The sequence below is a fragment of the Entelurus aequoreus genome, linkage group LG01 (genome assembly GCF_033978785.1).
Source record: "Entelurus aequoreus isolate RoL-2023_Sb linkage group LG01, RoL_Eaeq_v1.1, whole genome shotgun sequence".
Classification (NCBI taxonomy): domain Eukaryota; kingdom Metazoa; phylum Chordata; class Actinopteri; order Syngnathiformes; family Syngnathidae; genus Entelurus; species Entelurus aequoreus.
In genome coordinates, this window is record NC_084731.1 from 18,253,373 (window position 1) to 18,272,142 (window position 18,770).

The window sequence follows — 18,770 nt, forward strand, 5'->3', positions numbered from 1 at the left end:
ATGTAATATTGGCTGCATGTCTGATAGTTGTTTGTGTGCCGTGTTGTTCCAGACCACAGCAAAAGTTACCTAGTTTGCTTGCAAAGATTGTAATAAATCCATTAGAAGAAGTTTCCTTGAACTTGGATGAAGAAATATTTTTTTTGTTTTAATATATTTCCTGTAGGAGGACAAACACGACACAAACCTTCCTAATTGTTCGAAATCCCACTGTTTATGTTACACATGCTTCACTGGTGAGAGCATTTGGCTAGCACCGTTTTGTCCTACTCCTTTCAGCGATCCTTGAACTCAGCGTAGTTTGTTTACATGCACAACTTTCTCCGCCGCCGCCACAGAAAGACGTGCTTTATGCCACTCCTTCCTTGTCTCATTTTGTCCACCAAACGTTTTACACTGTGCGTGAATGCACAAAGGTGAGCTTTGTTGATGTTATTGATTTGCTGGAGTGCTTATCGGGCATATTTGGTCAATCCATGACTGCAATTTAGGCTAGCTGTATGTACATATTGCATCATTATGCCTCGTTTGTAAATATATTTGTGCTAATTTCCTCTACTTAAGTCCTCTGTGTATTTAATTTATATTTGCATGTCTCATGACACATTATCTGGATGTAATATTGGCTGCATGTCTGATAGTTGTTTGTGTGCCGTGTTGTTCCAGACCACAGCAAAAGTTACCCAGTTTGCTTGCAAAGATTGTAATAAATCCATTACAAGAAGTTTCCTTGAACTTGGATGAAGAAACTTTCTTTTTGTTTTAATATATTTCCTGTAGGAGGACAAACACGACACAAACCTTCCTAATTGTTCGAAATCCCACTGTTTATGTTACACATGCTTCACTGGTGAGAGCATTTGGCAAGCACCGTTTTGTCCTACTCCTTTCAGCGATCCTTGAACTCATCGTCGTTTGTTTACATGCACAACTTTCTCCGACGCCGCCACAGAAAGACGTGCTTTATGCCACTCCTTCCTTGTCTCATTTTGTCCACCAAAGGTTTTATGCTGTGCGTGAATGCACAAAGGTGAGTGTGGAGGGGGGCGTGGCAAAAAATAACAACATTTTCCAGTTTAAGTATCTTGTCTTTGCAGTCTATTCAATTGAATATAGGTTAAAAAGGATTTGCAAATGATTGTATTCTGTTTTTATTTACCATTTACACAACGTGCCAACTTCACTGGTTTTGAGGTTTGTATTTTAGCGCCGGTTGTCTGTTTTGGTGAGCCTAAGACAATTTTCCACCTCAGTAGACAATGAAGATTTATTTTATTCTGTTCTATTTACATAAGCAAGGTTATCCCGCTTCAGTGTATGAAGAATTTATTGTGTGCGAGTACGCAGACTTTATTATTATTCCGCTGCCTGCACTCTAACTACTTCTTGAGCGAATATAGTGTTTACCGACCGAAATAAGGTTTTTCATGAATTTGTGCGAGCGAGGTGGCATCCGTGGAGCGTTGCTCGGACTTTTAGTACATCAAAAAACATTTCATTTTTATGACCAAACACCTCAGGGCTCAACCACTAAACCAAAACAAAGCCAATTCACTGATTATTGCCTGGTCATCAGTCCCATAAACAACCTTACACGTGTAAACAACATATAATTAGGAAAAATAATGTGGGAGTTGTGGAGGTCTTTTTGAAAGGCAAAGGTTGGAATTCCTGTTTTTTTTTCTCTTTAATACAAAACCCAAAACCAGTGAAGTTGGCACGTTGTGTGAATGGTAAATAAAAACAGAATACAATGATTTGCAAATCCTTTTTTAACCTATATTCAATTGAATAGACTGCAAAGACAAGATATTTAACGTTCCAACTGGTAAACTTTGCTTAAAAAAAAATAAAAAATTAGCTCATTTGGAATTTGATGCCTGCAACGTGTTTCAAAAAGCTGGCACAAGTGGCAAAAAAGACTGAGAAAGTAAATAAACACTTATTTGGAACATCCCACAGGGTGAACAGGCTAATTGGGAACAGGTGGGTGCCATGATTGGGTATAGAAGCAGCTTCCATGAAATGCTCAGTCATTCACAAACAAGGATGGGGCGAGGGTCACCACTTTGTCAACAAATGCGTGAGCAAATTGTCCAACAGTTTAAGAACAACATTTCTCATCGAGCTATTGCAAAGAAGTTAGGTCCGTGGGGGGACTTTAACTTGCACTTACAGATGTAGCGACAAACCGTAGTTACTGACAGTGGTTTTTTAAAGTGTCCCTGAGCCCATGTGGCGATATCCTTTACACACTGATGTCAGTTTTTGATGCTGTACCGCCTGAGGGATCCAAGGTCACGGTCTTGCCGCTTACGTGCAGTGATTTCTCCAGATTCTCTGATCTTTTTGATGATATTACGGGTCCGTAGATGGTGAAATCCCTGAATTCCTTGCAATAGCTGGTTGAGAAATGTTGTACTTAAACTGTTTGACAATTTGCTCATGCATTTGTTCACAAAGTGAACAATACATGCGATAAACTGGCGATGTGGTATTCGTGAAAGATTAGGTATCAGAGGAGGATGGTGGGAATTGGAGTGTCAACAATTGCATAGTCCAAACTAATTGTGTGTACAGAATGAATAGCAATTAGCTGTGTTAATGCCTATCCTGACACGACAGTTTATTATGCATGAACCACAACGACTCCCCCAGCTGTGGACAGAGTATGGCTGGCAGCCTGTAACTTTTATGGGCGTGCGTCATTTCTCAGCTTTTGTTTGGTTACAAGGCTGAACTCGTCTCAAACATGTTGGGATACAAATTCAGTTCAGTTCAGTTTCAGTTTATTTGGAACATGCATACGACACAATGTAATGCATTACACAATTCCAGTTGTTTCATGCCAGCACGTCCGAAAAGGAGTAGGAAGAAGCAGAGCTTATTTAATCCTACCCCTTTTACCTATCTAACATAATAGTGTGAGAGTCCAGTCCATAGTGGATCTAACATAATATTGTGAGAGTCCAGTCCATAGTGGATCTAACATAATAGTGAGAGAGTCCAGTCCATAGTGGATCTAACATAATAGTGTGAGAGTCCAGTCCATAGTGGATCTAACATAATAGTGGGAGTCCAGTCAATGGTGGATCTAACATAATAGTGTGAGAGTCCAGTCCATAGTGGATCTAACATAATAGTGTGAGTCCAGTCTATAGTGGCTCTAACATAATAGTGAGAGTCCAGTCCATAGTGGATCTAACATAATCATGTGAGAGTCCAGTCCATAGTGGATCTAACATAATAGTGAGAGTCCAGTCCATAGTGGATCTAACATAATAGTGAGAGCCCGGTCCATAGTGGATCTAACATAATAGTGAGAGAGTCCAGTCCATAGTGGATCTAACATAATATTGTGAGAGTCCAGTCCATAGTGGATCTAACATAATAGTGAGAGAGTCCAGTCCACTGTGGATCTAACATAATAGTGTGAGTCCAGTCTATAGTGGATCTAACATAAAAGTGTGAGAGTCCAGTCCATAGTGGATCTAACATAATAGTGTGAGAGTCCAGTCCATAGTGGATCTAACATAATAGTGTGAGAGTCCAGTCCATAGTGGATCTAACATAATAGTGTGAGAGTCCAGTCCATAGCGGATCTAACATAATAGTGTGAGAGTCCAGTCCATAGTGGATCTAACATAATAGTGTGAGAGTCCAGTCCATAGCGGATCTAACATAATAGTGTGAGAGTCCAGTCCATAGTGGATCTAACATAATAGTGAGAGAGTCCAGTCCATAGCGGATCTAACATAATAGTGTGAGAGTCCAGTCCATAGTGGCTCTAACATAATATCGTGAGAGTCAAGTTCATTGTGGATCTAACATAATAATGTGAGAGTCCAGTCCATAGTGGATCTAACATAATAGTGAGAGAGTCCAGTCCACTGTGGATCTAACATAATAGTGTGAGTCCAGTCTATAGTGGCTCTAACATAATAGTGAGAGTCCAGTCCACAGTGGATCTAACATAATAGTGTGAGTCCAGTCTATAGTGGATCTAACATAATAGTGAGAGTCCAGTCCACAGTGGATCTAACATAATAGTGTGAGTCCAGTCCATAGTGGATCTAACATAATAGTGAGAGTCCAGTCCACAGTGGATCTAACATAATCATGTGAGAGTCCAATCCATAGTGGATCTAACATAATAGTGTGAGTCCAGTCTATAGTGGCTCTAACATAATAGTGAGAGTCCAGTCCATAGTGGATCTAACATAATCATGTGAGAGTCCAGTCCATAGTGGATCTAACATAATAGTGAGAGTCCAGTCCATAGTGGATCTAACATAATAGTGAGAGCCCGGTCCATAGTGGATCTAACATAATAGTGAGAGAGTCCAGTCCATAGTGGATCTAACATAATATTGTGAGAGTCCAGTCCATAGTGGATCTAACATAATAGTGAGAGAGTCCAGTCCACTGTGGATCTAACATAATAGTGTGAGTCCAGTCTATAGTGGATCTAACATAAAAGTGTGAGAGTCCAGTCCATAGTGGATCTAACATAATAGTGTGAGAGTCCAGTCCATAGTGGATCTAACATAATAGTGTGAGAGTCCAGTCCATAGTGGATCTAACATAATAGTGTGAGAGTCCAGTCCATAGCGGATCTAACATAATAGTGTGAGAGTCCAGTCCATAGTGGATCTAACATAATCATGTGAGAGTCCAGTCCATAGTGGATCTAACATAATAGTGAGAGTCCAGTCCATAGTGGATCTAACATAATAGTGAGAGCCCGGTCCATAGTGGATCTAACATAATAGTGAGAGAGTCCAGTCCATAGTGGATCTAACATAATATTGTGAGAGTCCAGTCCATAGTGGATCTAACATAATAGTGAGAGAGTCCAGTCCACTGTGGATCTAACATAATAGTGTGAGTCCAGTCTATAGTGGATCTAACATAAAAGTGTGAGAGTCCAGTCCATAGTGGATCTAACATAATAGTGTGAGAGTCCAGTCCATAGTGGATCTAACATAATAGTGTGAGAGTCCAGTCCATAGTGGATCTAACATAATAGTGTGAGAGTCAAGTCCATAGCGGATCTAACATAATAGTGTGAGAGTCCAGTCCATAGCGGATCTAACATAATAGTGTGAGAGTCCAGTCCATAGTGGATCTAACATAATAGTGTGAGAGTCAAGTCCATAGCGGATCTAACATAATAGTGTGAGAGTCCAGTCCATAGTGGATCTAACATAATAGTGAGAGAGTCCAGTCCATAGCGGATCTAACATAATAGTGTGAGAGTCCAGTCCATAGTGGCTCTAACATAATATCGTGAGAGTCAAGTTCATTGTGGATCTAACATAATAATGTGAGAGTCCAGTCCATAGTGGATCTAACATAATAGTGAGAGAGTCCAGTCCACTGTGGATCTAACATAATAGTGTGAGTCCAGTCTATAGTGGCTCTAACATAATAGTGAGAGTCCAGTCCACAGTGGATCTAACATAATAGTGTGAGTCCAGTCTATAGTGGATCTAACATAATAGTGAGAGTCCAGTCCACAGTGGATCTAACATAATAGTGTGAGTCCAGTCCATAGTGGATCTAACATAATCATGTGAGAGTCCAATCCATAGTGGATCTAACATAATAGTGTGAGTCCAGTCTATAGTGGCTCTAACATAATAGTGAGAGTCCAGTCCATAGTGGATCTAACATAATAGCGAGAGAGTCCAGTCCATAGTGGCTCTAACATAATAATGTGAGAGTCCAGTCCATAGTGGATCTAACATAATAGTGAGAGTCCAGTCCATAGTGGATCTGACATAATAGCGAGAGAGTCCAGTCCATAGTGGCTCTAACATAATAGCGAGAGAGTCCAGTCCATAGTGGCTCTAACATAATAGTGAGAGTCCAGTCCATAGTGGATCTGACATAGCGAGAGAGTCCAGTCCATAGTGGCTCTAAAATAATAATGTGAGAGTCCAGTCCATAGTGGATCTGACATAATAGTGTGAGAGTCCAGTCCATAGTGGATCTAACATAATAATGTGAGAGTCCAGTCCATAGTGGATCTAACATAATATTGTGAGAGTCCAGTCCATAGTGGATCTGACATAATAGCGAGAGAGTCCAGTCCATAGTGGCTCTAACATAATAGTGTGAGAGTCCAGTCCATAGTGGATCTAACATAATAGTGAGAGTCCAGTCCATAGTGGATCTAACATAATAGTGTGAGAGTCCAGTCCATAGTGGCTCTAACATAATATCGTGAGAGTCCAGTCCATAGTGGATCTAACATAATAATGTGAGAGTCCAGTCAACAGTGGATCTAACATAATAGTGTGAGTCCAGTCCATAGTGGATCTAACATAATAGTGTGAGTCCAGTCTATAGTGGCTCTAACATAATAGTGAGAGTCCAGTCCACAGTGGATCTAACATAATAGTGTGAGTCCAGTCCATAGTGGATCTAACATAATAGTGAGAGTCCAGTCCACAGTGGATCTAACATAATCATGTGAGAGTCCAATCCATAGTGGATCTAACATAATAGTGTGAGTCCAGTCTATAGTGGCTCTAACATAATAGTGAGAGTCCAGTCCATAGTGGATCTAACATAATCATGTGAGAGTCCAATCCATAGTGGATCTAACATAATAGTGAGAGTCCAGTCCACAGTGGATCTACCATAATAGTGTGAGTCCAGTCTATAGTGGATCTAACATAATAGTGAGAGTCCAGTCAACAGTGGATCTAACATAATAGTGTGAGTCCAGTCCATAGTGGATCTAACATAATAGTGTGAGTCCAGTCTATAGTGGCTCTAACATAATAGTGAGAGTCCAGTCCACAGTGGATCTAACATAATCATGTGAGAGTCCAATCCATAGTGGATCTAACATAATAGTGTGAGTCCAGTCTATAGTGGATCTAACATAATAGTGAGAGTCCAGTCAACAGTGGATCTAACATAATAGTGTGAGTCCAGTCCATAGTGGATCTAACATAATAGTGAGAGTCCAGTCCATAGTGGATCTGACATAATAGCGAGAGAGTCCAGTCCATAGTGGCTCTAACATAATAGCGAGAGAGTCCAGTCCATAGTGGCTCTAACATAATAGTGAGAGTCCAGTCCATAGTGGATCTGACATAGCGAGAGAGTCCAGTCCATAGTGGCTCTAAAATAATAATGTGAGAGTCCAGTCCATAGTGGATCTAACATAATAGTGTGAGAGTCCATTCCATAGTGGATCTACCATAATAATGTGAGAGTCCAGTCCATAGTGGATCTAACATAATATTGTGAGAGTCCAGTCCATAGTGGATCTGACATAATAGCGAGAGAGTCCAGTCCATAGTGGATCTAACATAATAGTGTGAGAGTCCAGTCCATAGTGGATCTGACATAATAGCGAGAGAGTCCAGTCCATAGTGGCTCTAACATAATAGTGTGAGAGTCCAGTCCATAGTGGATCTAACATAATAGTGAGAGTCCAGTCCATAGTGGATCTAACATAATAGTGTGAGAGTCCAGTCCATAGTGGCTCTAACATAATATCGTGAGAGTCCAGTCCATAGTGGATCTAACATAATAATGTGAGAGTCCAGTCAACAGTGGATCTAACATAATAGTGTGAGTCCAGTCCATAGTGGATCTAACATAATAGCGAGAGAGTCCAGTCCATAGTGGCTCTAACATAATAATGTGAGAGTCCAGTCCATAGTGGATCTAACATAATAGTGAGAGTCCAGTCCATAGTGGATCTGACATAATAGCGAGAGAGTACAGTCCATAGTGGCTCTAACATAATAGCGAGAGAGTCCAGTCCATAGTGGCTCTAACATAATAGTGAGAGTCCAGTCCATAGTGGATCCGACATAGCGAGAGAGTCCAGTCCATAGTTGCTCTAAAATAATAATGTGAGAGTCCAGTCCATAGTGGATCTAACATAATAGTGTGAGAGCCCAGTCCATAGTGGATCTGACATAATAGCGAGAGAGTCCAGTCCATAGTGGATCTAACATAATAGTGTGAGTGTCCAGTCCATAGTGGATCTGACATAATAGCGAGAGAGTCCAGTCCATAGTGGCTCTAACATAATAGTGTGAGAGTCCAGTCCATAGTGGATCTAACATAATAGTGTGAGAGTCCAGTCCATAGTGGATCTGACATAATAGCGAGAGAGTCCAGTCCATAGTGGCTCTAACATAATAGTGTGAGAGTCCAGTCCATAGTGGATCTGACATAATAGCGAGAGAGTCCAGTCCATAGTGGCTCTAACATAATAGTGTGAGAGTCCAGTCCATAGTGGATCTGACATAATAGCGAGATAGTCCAGTCCATAGTGGATCTAACATAATAATGTGAGGCCAGTCCATAGTGGGGCCAGCAGGAGATAATCAGGTCAGCAGCACAGAGACGTCCCCAACTGATGCACAGATAAGTGGTCCACCCTGGGTCCCGACTTTGGACAGCTAGCGCATCATCTGTGGTCAACGAATCTGTGCCCCCCCCCCCTCATTAGACCAACAATAACCATTGTGTCTGCATACCGCATGGCAACGCCAAAAGGCTGTACTATTAACCTGTGCACGAGTGGGACCGAGGATCCTGCGACTGGTAGACGGCCCCAAGGATAAAACTGAACACATGATTTTTCTTTTTGTGAAAAGAATATTGCCGAAGAGAGAGAGAGAGAGACCACAGAGGACGGCAAATGACATTACGGCCGACAGAGAGGCTCTACTAGACATGCAGCATGAGGCGGACTGAATGAGCTGAGTGTTGCATTTCTTCGCCAGAAGGCAGGTGTGTGTGTGTGTGTGTGTGTGTGTGTGTGTGTGTGTGTGTGTGTGTGTGTGTGTGTGTGAGTGTGTAAGACAAAGATCTGGTTGGAGGGGGCTAAAAAAGAGAGGAATTAGAGAGAGAGAGCGAGACAGGTGAGGAAACATGCAGCTCGAGGGTGAGGCATGTGGTCTGAAGGAGAAAGAAGGGGACATCAATATGTGACTCCCTCCGCATCATTCTGGTAGCTTCTCTTCCCTTCCGTTTATCCCGTGGCCCACACTGTCGGTACATGACGGATCCAAGGGATGATGTTGAAGTTCCGTGTGGACAGGAGAGCGAGGTAGGTCCGGACTCGGTTGAGAGGAGAATGGAATAGGTTGACTGAGGAGCGTGCGGTCAGGCTCTTGTAGGTCAGTGACGACTGCAATGCAGTACCAATAGGAAGCCATAAATTGTTGTGTACGGATGGTTGAGCTTTGTGCGGGGCGAGCCGTGGAAAACAGTGTCCGGATCGATGGATTGGTGGATCATGTGGCTAGGTAGTGACCGAGCTCAGTCCGTAAGGGTTTGTTTGTTTTTGATTGATTGATTGAAACTTTTATTAGTAGATTGCACAGTATACTACATATTCCGTACAATTGACCACTAAATGGTAACACCCCAATAAGTTTTTCAACTTGTTTAAGTCGGGGTCCACGTTAATCAATTCATGGTAGAAATATATACTATCCGCATAATACAGTCATCACACAAGTTAATCATCAAAGTATGTACATTGAACTATTTACATTATTTACAATCCGGGGGGTGGGATGTGGGTTAGGTTTGGTTGATATCAGCACTTCAGTCATCAACAATTGCATCATCTGAGAAATGGACATTGAAACAGTGTAGGTCTGACTTGGTAGGATATTTACAGCGAGCAGTGAACATAGTGAGCTCAGAAAGCATAAGAACGAGTATATACATTTGATTATTTACAATCCGGGGAGGTGGGATGTGGAGGGAGGGGGTGTTAGTCTAGGGCAGTGGTTCTTAACCTTGTTGGAGATACCGAACCCCACCAGTTTAAAATGCGCATTCACCGAACCCTTCTTTAGTGAAAAATATTATTACATATATTTAAAAAAAAATTCAAGACAAAGTTATATGTTTTTTTACTGGTGCACAAAATGAACCGTGCATGAGCATCACCTTGTTCCAAGAACAAAACCAACACAGTGCATGAACTCACAACAAATTACTGTCAGGTTCAAACACCGAACTATCTATATTACACAAGACAAGAAGAAGGAATCAAGCAGAGACAGAGTTGAATTTTACTCATGAGGAGAGACGTATTGGGCTGTACACTCAGTTACAGTTCCCCCCTACGCTCTAAGGTACAGTCCCACGTGCTCCTCTATTTATTCGGGAGGTCCCTAGTTAACATCACTGAGGCTGCTTCTGAAGGGAATGGTAATGCAAGCATCCCCAGTAGACACGATACGTGATTATTCAGAATGGAAATGTGCTGACACTCATAATTACGCCCTGTCTCTGTTTTGTCTGCGTTGAGGTACTCGATGTCTGTCCTTGGCTGTCAGCAGGCCGGGTCTGGAAACAAACTGCTGACACGAGACAACTCGCAAAGCAAGATTACAAGTTGTGCCTTTGCGCAGATAGAAAAGTACAACTTCAGCACAATTGATAATAACTATAGCAACGGCCTTTAAGCATAAGAGTTGTGTGATAATTTATACATAATAATTCTAACATTTACACACCTGCAAGTCAGATGGAAAATTAAAGGGAACATTGTTTGAGGGTATCCATAACACGGTGATAGGGAAACGTTTTTTATTTACAGTCGGGTGTGTCTTGACCTTCACCGAACCCCTGAGACCGACTCACCTAACCCCTAGGGTTCGATCGAACCCAGGTTAAGAACCACTGGTCTAGGGTTGTAGTTGTAAGAGTTCTGACAAAAACTCTACAACAACACTTGACTGATTCACCATTCCGTGGTGGGTGTAGTGTTGTAACGATATCAATATTTTGGTACAGGTACTAAAATTATTTCGGTACTTTTCAGTATCTTTTTAAATAAAGGGGACCACAAAAAATGGCTTTATTTTAACAACAAATCTTAGGGTGCATTAAACATATGTTTATTATTGCAGTTAAGTCCTTAAATAAAATAGTGAACATACGAGTCAACTTGTCTTTTAGTAGTAAGTAAACAAACAAAGGCTCCTAATTTAGCTGCTGACAAATGCAGTAACATATTGTGAACTAGGGTGGCCCCGATACCATAATGTATTTTGATACTTTTCGATACTTTTCTAAATAAAGGGGACCACAAAAAATGGCATTATTAACTTTATTTTAACAAAAAAATCTTACAGTACATTAAACATATGTTTCTTATGGCAATCGAAGAACAATTTTGCCCTTAAATAAAATAGTGAACATACTAGACAACTTGTCTTTTAGTAGTAAGTAAACAAACAAAGGCTCATAATTTAGCTACTGACGCATGCAGTAACATATTGTGAACTAGGGTTGTCCCGATACCATAATGTATTTCGATACTTTTCGATACTTTTCTATAATAAAAAATCTTAAACATGTTTCTTATTGCAATCGAAGAACAATTTTGCCCTTAAATAAAATAGTGAACATACTAGACAACTTGTGTTTTAGTAGTAAGTAAACAAACAAAGGCTCCTAATTAGTCTGCTGACATATGCAGTAACATATTGTGTCATTTACGTTTTACTGTTGTACCTTGTTTTTTACTGTTTTACCTTGTTTTACTGTTGAACCTTGTTTTTAATGACTACTGCTGCAAACCAAATTGCCCCTCTGGGACAATAAAGATATTCTAGGTCTAAGTCTAAGTCTAAGTCTAAGTCTAAGTCTAAGTCTAAGTCTAAGTCTAAGTCTAAGTCTAAGTGTAAGTCTAAGTCTAAGTCTAGGTTTATCATTCTATTAATTTGTCAACATTATTAAGGACAAGTGGTAGAAAATAAATTATTAATCTACTTGTTCATTTACTGTTAATATCTGCTCACTTTCTCTTTTAACATGTTCTATCTACACTTCTGTTAAAATGTAATAATCACTTATTCTTCTGTTGTTTAGATACTTTACATTAGTTTTGGATGATACCACAAATTTAGGTATCAATTCGATACCAAGTAGTGAAGTGAATTGAGAAGTGAATTTTATTTATATAGCGCTTTTCTCTAGTGACTCAAAGCGCTTTTACATAGTGAAACCCAATATCTAAGTTACATTTAAACCAGTGTGGGTGGCACTGGGAGGAGGTGGGTAAAGTTTCTTGCCCAAGGACACAACGGCAGTGACTAGGATGGCGGAAGCGGGGATCGAACATGGAACCCTCAAGTTGCTGACACGGCCGCTCTACCATCCGAGCTATACCGCCCCGCTTCTGAATAAATTTGGGTATCAATCCGATACCAAGTAGTTACAGGATCATACATTGGTCATATTCAAAGTCCTCATGTGTCCAGGGACGTACTTCCTGAGTTTATAAACATAATATGCATTTTAAGAAAATGTTGTGATGCCAAAAAATACCGACGTAATCATAGTAGTGTCGACTAAATACGTGCCTGTACTTGGTATCATTACAGTGGATGTTAGGTGTAGATCCACCCGTAGTGTTTGTTTATATCGTGACGCCGGTGAGCTACGGTGTGTAGTGAAGCATGTTTAGCTATTCCTTGTCCTGCAGTGATGATTGTACTTGTAAGAAACTTACTTTACTTGTCGCCATGGAGACCAGGACTAGGGCGTTAGAAGTAGCTAAAATGCTGCAGACTGCGGATGGACATTAGCAGTCTTAAAGCACCTCTTTCTGAGGGTGTTTCAGTGTTTTAACTTCACCTTTATCTTTAGTTTTTAGGCCAAAATGCGTCCGTTCTCCCTTTTCTGTCTACACAATGTGTCTGCTTGTAAGTATTCCGTGTGTGTGCGCTGCCGAACATGCTCCTCTGCTCATAAAACCAGCAATGTCACGACATGACTTTGACGCTGTATCGTACCGAAAATGATTCATTAGTATCGTGGCACTATACTAATACTGGTATACCGTAAAACCCTAGGTGGGTGTAAACGCTACTTTTTAGTCCCGGGAAATTCATTATCAGAATGTTGAATGAGAGACCCGATCAAGAGAAATACATGATCGATTTAATTTGTACAGTGAGAGAAGGCAATTCGAGGCAGTTTACACAGTGAGGAAGTCAATGGAAGAAGAAAAAAAAAATACTCCAGGTTAGATAAAGAGAGAGACAATAACAATAGGGATGTAAGTTACACCTGTTTATGATACAAACCCAAAACCAGTGAAGTTGGCACGTTGTGTAAATGGTAAATAAAAACAGAATACAATGATTTGCAAATCCTTTTCAACCTATATTCAATTGAATAGACTGCAAAGACAAGATATTTAATGTTTGAACTGAGAAACTTTTTAAATGTTTTTATTTAATGGCAGCAACACATTGCAAAAAAGTTGTCACAGTGGCATTTTTACCACTGTGTTACATGGCCTTTCCTTTTAACAACACTCAGTAAACGTTTGGGAACTGAGGAGACACATTTTTGAAGCTTTTCAGGTGGAAATCTTTCCCATTCTTGCTTGATGTACAGCTTAAGTTGTTCAACAGTCCGGGGGTCTCCCTTGTGCTATTTTAGGCTTCATAATGCGCCACACATTTTCAGTGGGAGACAGGTCTGGACTACAGGCAGGCCAGTCTAGTACCCGCACTCTTTTACTATGAAGCCACGTTGATGTAACACGTGGCTTGGCATTGTCTTGCTGAAATAAGCAGGGGCGTCCATGATAACGTTGCTTGGATGGCAACATATGTTGCTCCAAAACCTGTATGTACCTTTCAGCATTAATGGTGCTTTCACAGATGTGTAAGTTACCCATGCCTTGGGCACTAATACACCCCCATATAGATGCTGGCTTTCACGCACACTACTGAAAAACTCTCACACACACTACTGAAACACTCTCGCACACAACTGAAAAACTCTCATACACACTCTGCGATCCCCTCCAAGGTTTTTCATTGTATCCCATTGGGTTGAGTTTTTTCTTGCCCTGATGTGGGATCTGAGCCGAGGATGTCGTCGTGGCTTGTGCAGCCCTTTGAGACACTTGTGATTTAGGGCTATATAAATAAACTTTGATTGATGATTGATTGACTACTGAAATGCTCTCACATTAACAACTGAAATGTTTTCTCACACACACTACTGAAACACTCTCATACATACTACTGAAACACTCTTACACACACTACTGAAACACTCTTACACACACTACTGAAAAACTCTTATACACACTCTGCGATCCCCTCCAAGGTTTCTCATTGTATCCCATTTGGTTGAGTTTTTTCTTGCCCTGATGTGCAGCCCTTTTAGACACTCGTGATTTAGGGCTATATAAATAAACTTTGATTGATGATTGATTGACTACTGAAATGCTCTCACATTAACAACTGAAATTTTTTTCTCTCACACACACTACTGAAACACTCTCACACACTACTGAAACACTCTCAGGCACACTACTGAAACACTCTCACACACACTACTGAAACACTCTCACACACACTACTGAAACACTCTCATACACACTACTGAAACACTCTCACACACACTACTGAAAAACTCTCACATATTACTGAAACACTCTCACACACACACTACTAAAACACTCTCACACACACTACTGAAACACTCTCATACACACTACTGAAACACTCTCACACACACTACTGAAAAACTCTCACATATTACTGAAACACTCTCACACACACACTACTAAAACACTCTCACACACACTACTGAAACACTCTCACACACGCTACTGAAACACTCTCATGCACACTAATGAAACACTCTCACGCACACTACTGAAAAACTCTCACACACTACTGAAACACTCTCACACACACTACTGAAACACTCTCACACACACTACTGAAACACTCTCACACACACTACTGAAACACTCTCATACACACTACTGAAACACTCTCACACACACTACTGAAAAACTCTCACACATTACTGAAACACTCTCACACACACTACTAAAACACTCTCACACACACTACTGAAACACTCTCACACACACTACTGAAACACTCTCATGCACACTACTGAAACACTCTCATACACACTACTGAAAAACTCTCACACACTACTGAAACACTCTCACACACACTACTGAAACACTCTCACACACACTACTGAAAAACTCTCATACACTCTGCAATCCCCTCCAAGGTTTCTCATTGTATCCCATTGGGTAGAGTTTTTTCTTGCCCTGATGTGGGATCTGAGCCGAGGATGTCGTCGTGGCTTGTGCAGCCCTTTGAGACACTCGTGATTTAGGGCTATATAAATAAACTTTGATTGATGATCGATTGACTACTGAAATGCTCTCACATTAACAACTGAAATGTTTTTCTCTCACACACTACTGAAACACTCTCATTCATACTACTGAAACACTCTCACTCACACTACTGAAAAACTCTCACACACACTACTGAAACACTCTCACACACACTACTGAAACACTCTCACACACACTACTGAAAAACTTGATAATTGATTGACTACTGAAATGCTCTCACATTAACAACTGAAAGGTTTTTCACTCACACACACTACTAAAAACACTCTTATACACACTACTGAAACACTCATACACACTACTGAAACACTCTCACACACACTACTGAAACACTCTCACACACACTACTGAAATACTCACACACACAACTGAAAAACTCTCACACACTACTGAAACACTCTCACACACCACTGAAACACTCTCACACACACTACTGAAACACTCTCACACACACTACTGAAACACTCACGCACACTACTGAAAAACTCTCATACACTCTCTGCGATCCCCTCCAAGGTCTTTCATTGTATCCCATTGGGTTGAGTTTTGTCTTGCCCTGATGTGAGATCTGAGCCGAGGATGTCGTCGTGGCTTGTGCAGCCCTTTGAGATACTCATGATTTAGGGCTATATAAATAAACTTTGATTGATGATTGATTGACCACTGAAATCCCCTGTGTATAAGAGTGTAAAATGCTTATGTTTATAAGAGTGTTTCAGTAGTGTGAGTGAGAGAACAACATTTCATTTGTTTATGTGAGAGCATTTCAGTGGTGCATGTAAGAGGTAATTCTGAATAATGTCCCTAAAGGCCCTCATAGCCTTTGCTCAATACTTTATTGATGCACCTTTGGCAGCAATTCTCAAGTCTTTTTAAATACGCAATCTTTGGGCAAACGACATTTTCTTTAAAATCGTGTGTAGAATTTTGGGGACTAAAATGAATGTATTAAATTTTGGAATAAAGCTGTGTGGAAAAAGTGAAGAGCTGTGAATACTTTTTGAATGCACTGTAAATGTTTTAATTTTCTTTCATTTGTAAAAATGCCGACGGGTTGTAAGCGTGCATAAGTTTATGTATCACTGCCCGAAATGGAATACCCTGATACCGTGCAGTATGTGTGTTAGGAGGCCACAGAGATACAGGATCTCATGCAGAAATTGGCCAGCTGCCATGTGAAAGAGGCACACCCCCTCAACGCGTGCACAACCACACACACGTGCAAAAAGCCCGAGCCAGTAGTATCCAGAGCGGCGGCAGTATTGGCTGAGAGTTTTAAATAAATATAAATCAAGTCGGACTTGGGCCTAGCAGATGCTGTGCTGCAAGCCACAAACTCATCAGTGTAGTCAAGTGATCACAATTTGAGAATAATGATCATTTGTCAACTTTGTTGACTTTTATTTCATGTCTCAATTGCCATATTTTACCCGACAGGCGGACGCTATTACAGTAAGTGAAAAGAAGGTTTGCTATTAGAGTGATGAGTTCGCCATAGAACTCTATGCTCGTTAGGTACAGTACAATAAACGGTTCCAGCAGTTTTACATCCTTGGAGCTACTTATTCAGAGTAGCATCAGACTAAATCATACAAAACCCAAAAACCAGTGAAGTTGCTAATTTGTAAGTAAAAACAGAATACAATGATTTGAAAATCCTTATCAATTTATATTCACTAATACACCCCCATACCATCACAGATGCTGGCTTTTCAACTTTGCGCCTATAACAGTCCGGATGGTTCTTTTTGTATTTGGTCCAACAGCACACGACGTCCACAGTTTCCAAAAACGATTTGAAATGTGGACTCGTCAGACCACAGAACACTTTTCCACTTTTCCACTTTTGCGTCAGTCCATCTTATCAAAACATCATAAGGGACCCATCTCACCCCGGACATACTGTAAAATTTTTGAACTGCTGCCCTCGGGCAGGAGATACAGGACAATAAAATGCCGGACAAACAGATTTAAGAACACTTTTTACCCGAGAGCAATAGCGTCGCTGAACACGAGGCATAACAAAGAATGAGCTGTGTGCTTGGTATTTTTATGTATTTTATGTATTTGTATCTATTTATCTGAGTACCATGTCCTTATGTTTTTATGTGTTATTATGAATTTGCACTAAATTAGTTTGCTTGCAATTTCGTTGTACAATGTACAATGACAATAAAGATATATTCTATTCTATTCTTGTCAAAGTTTTTTGGTGGCGAACCACAATATGCAGAGACGGCAGGCATTGAACGGGAAAACATGATTTAATTAAACTCTATAACCAAAAACAAACAAAAGGGTACAAACAAAAGGCACGCACAAGGCGGAGAACAAACTTGGCTATGAACAGAAACTAGCACAAACGCTAAACTATGGACAAGAAACAAAAACACTTACTGTGACACGAATAAACAAAACTCACATGGCAAGAAACGAGCAGGAGGAACTAAGACAGGAGCAGAGTGGACAGAAGTAGACAGAGCTACAACAACAAGTATAAATGACAAAACAGGTAGGAGCTGCAATGACAAGTATTACAATGACAATAATCCAGCAGTGACTGGAGGGCAGGGCAGGTATAAATAGCAGCTGGCTGATTGGCACCAGGTGTGGCCACGTGCCAATCAGCCACAGCTGAGGGGACAAAGCACTCAGGGAGATAATCAGGAAATAACCAAAATAAGAGTGCTGACAGGAACTAAAAACAGGAAACCAAGACAAACGCAGAGGAAAACTAAAACTTGACCAAACTGTCAGGGACAACCCTGACAGTAGCCCCCCTTCCCATAACGGATACCAGACGTATCAGAAAATCCCCCCCACCCAAAAAAAAACAGTCCAAAGTCAAGGGAGGGTGGAGGGAGGACAAGGAGGTGGGCCGCCAGTCCAAGTGTCCCCGCAATCAGCGGGGAAGAGTCAGGTGGCGACGGCGTGTTGAACGCCGCCGCAATTGGCGAGGCGGCTCGACCGCCGGCGTGGGAGGACCCACCGGAGACGATGGCGGCACCGCCCTCTGCTGGCCCACCAGAGACGATGGTGGCGGCGCCCTCTGCTGGCCCACCGGAGACGATGGTGGCGGCGCCCTCTGCTGGCCCACCGAGAAGGATGGCGGTGGCGCCCTCTGCTGGCCCACCGGGAAGGATGGCAGCGGCGCCCTCTGCTGGCCCACCGGGAAGGATGGCGGCGGCGCCCTCTGCTGGCCCACCGGGAAGGAGGGTGGTGGAGACCCCTGCTGGTCCACCGGAGAGGGTGGTGGTGGAGACTCCTGCTGGTCCACCGGAGAGGATGGTGGTGGAGACCCCTGCTGGTCCACCGGAGAGGGTGGTGGTGGAGACCCGTGCTGGTCCACCGGAGAGGGTGGCGGAGACCCCTGCTGGTCCACCGGAGAGGGTGGTGGTGGAGACCCCTGCTGGTCCACCGGAGAGGGTGGCGGAGACCCCTGCTGGTCCACCGGAGAGGGTGGCGGAGACCCCTGCTGGCCCACCGGAGAGCATGGTGGAGACCCCTGCTGGCCCACCGGAGAGCATGGTGGCGTCTGCTGGTCCACCGGAGGGGATGGCGCCGTCTGTTGCAG

The 18,770-nt window shown here is 41.8% G+C and overlaps 1 protein-coding gene across 10 annotated transcripts in view; it reads left to right on the plus strand.

Moving 5' to 3' along the window:
• The window catches only part of plekha6 (pleckstrin homology domain containing, family A member 6), a 196,677-nt gene that overhangs the window by 44,713 nt on the left and 133,194 nt on the right, over positions 1–18,770 (plus strand). For 9 of the 10 annotated variants that reach the window (XM_062045028.1, XM_062045046.1, XM_062045037.1 and 6 more), the window contains exon 1: positions 9,039–9,088. The exons of the other annotated variant lie outside the window; for it this stretch is intronic. In XM_062045028.1, the coding sequence (XP_061901012.1) occupies positions 9,054–9,088 (35 nt within the window). In that variant the 5' untranslated portion in view covers positions 9,039–9,053. Of the gene's footprint in view, positions 1–9,038; positions 9,089–18,770 lie in introns of those variants that run through there. 10 annotated transcript variants of the gene reach the window in all.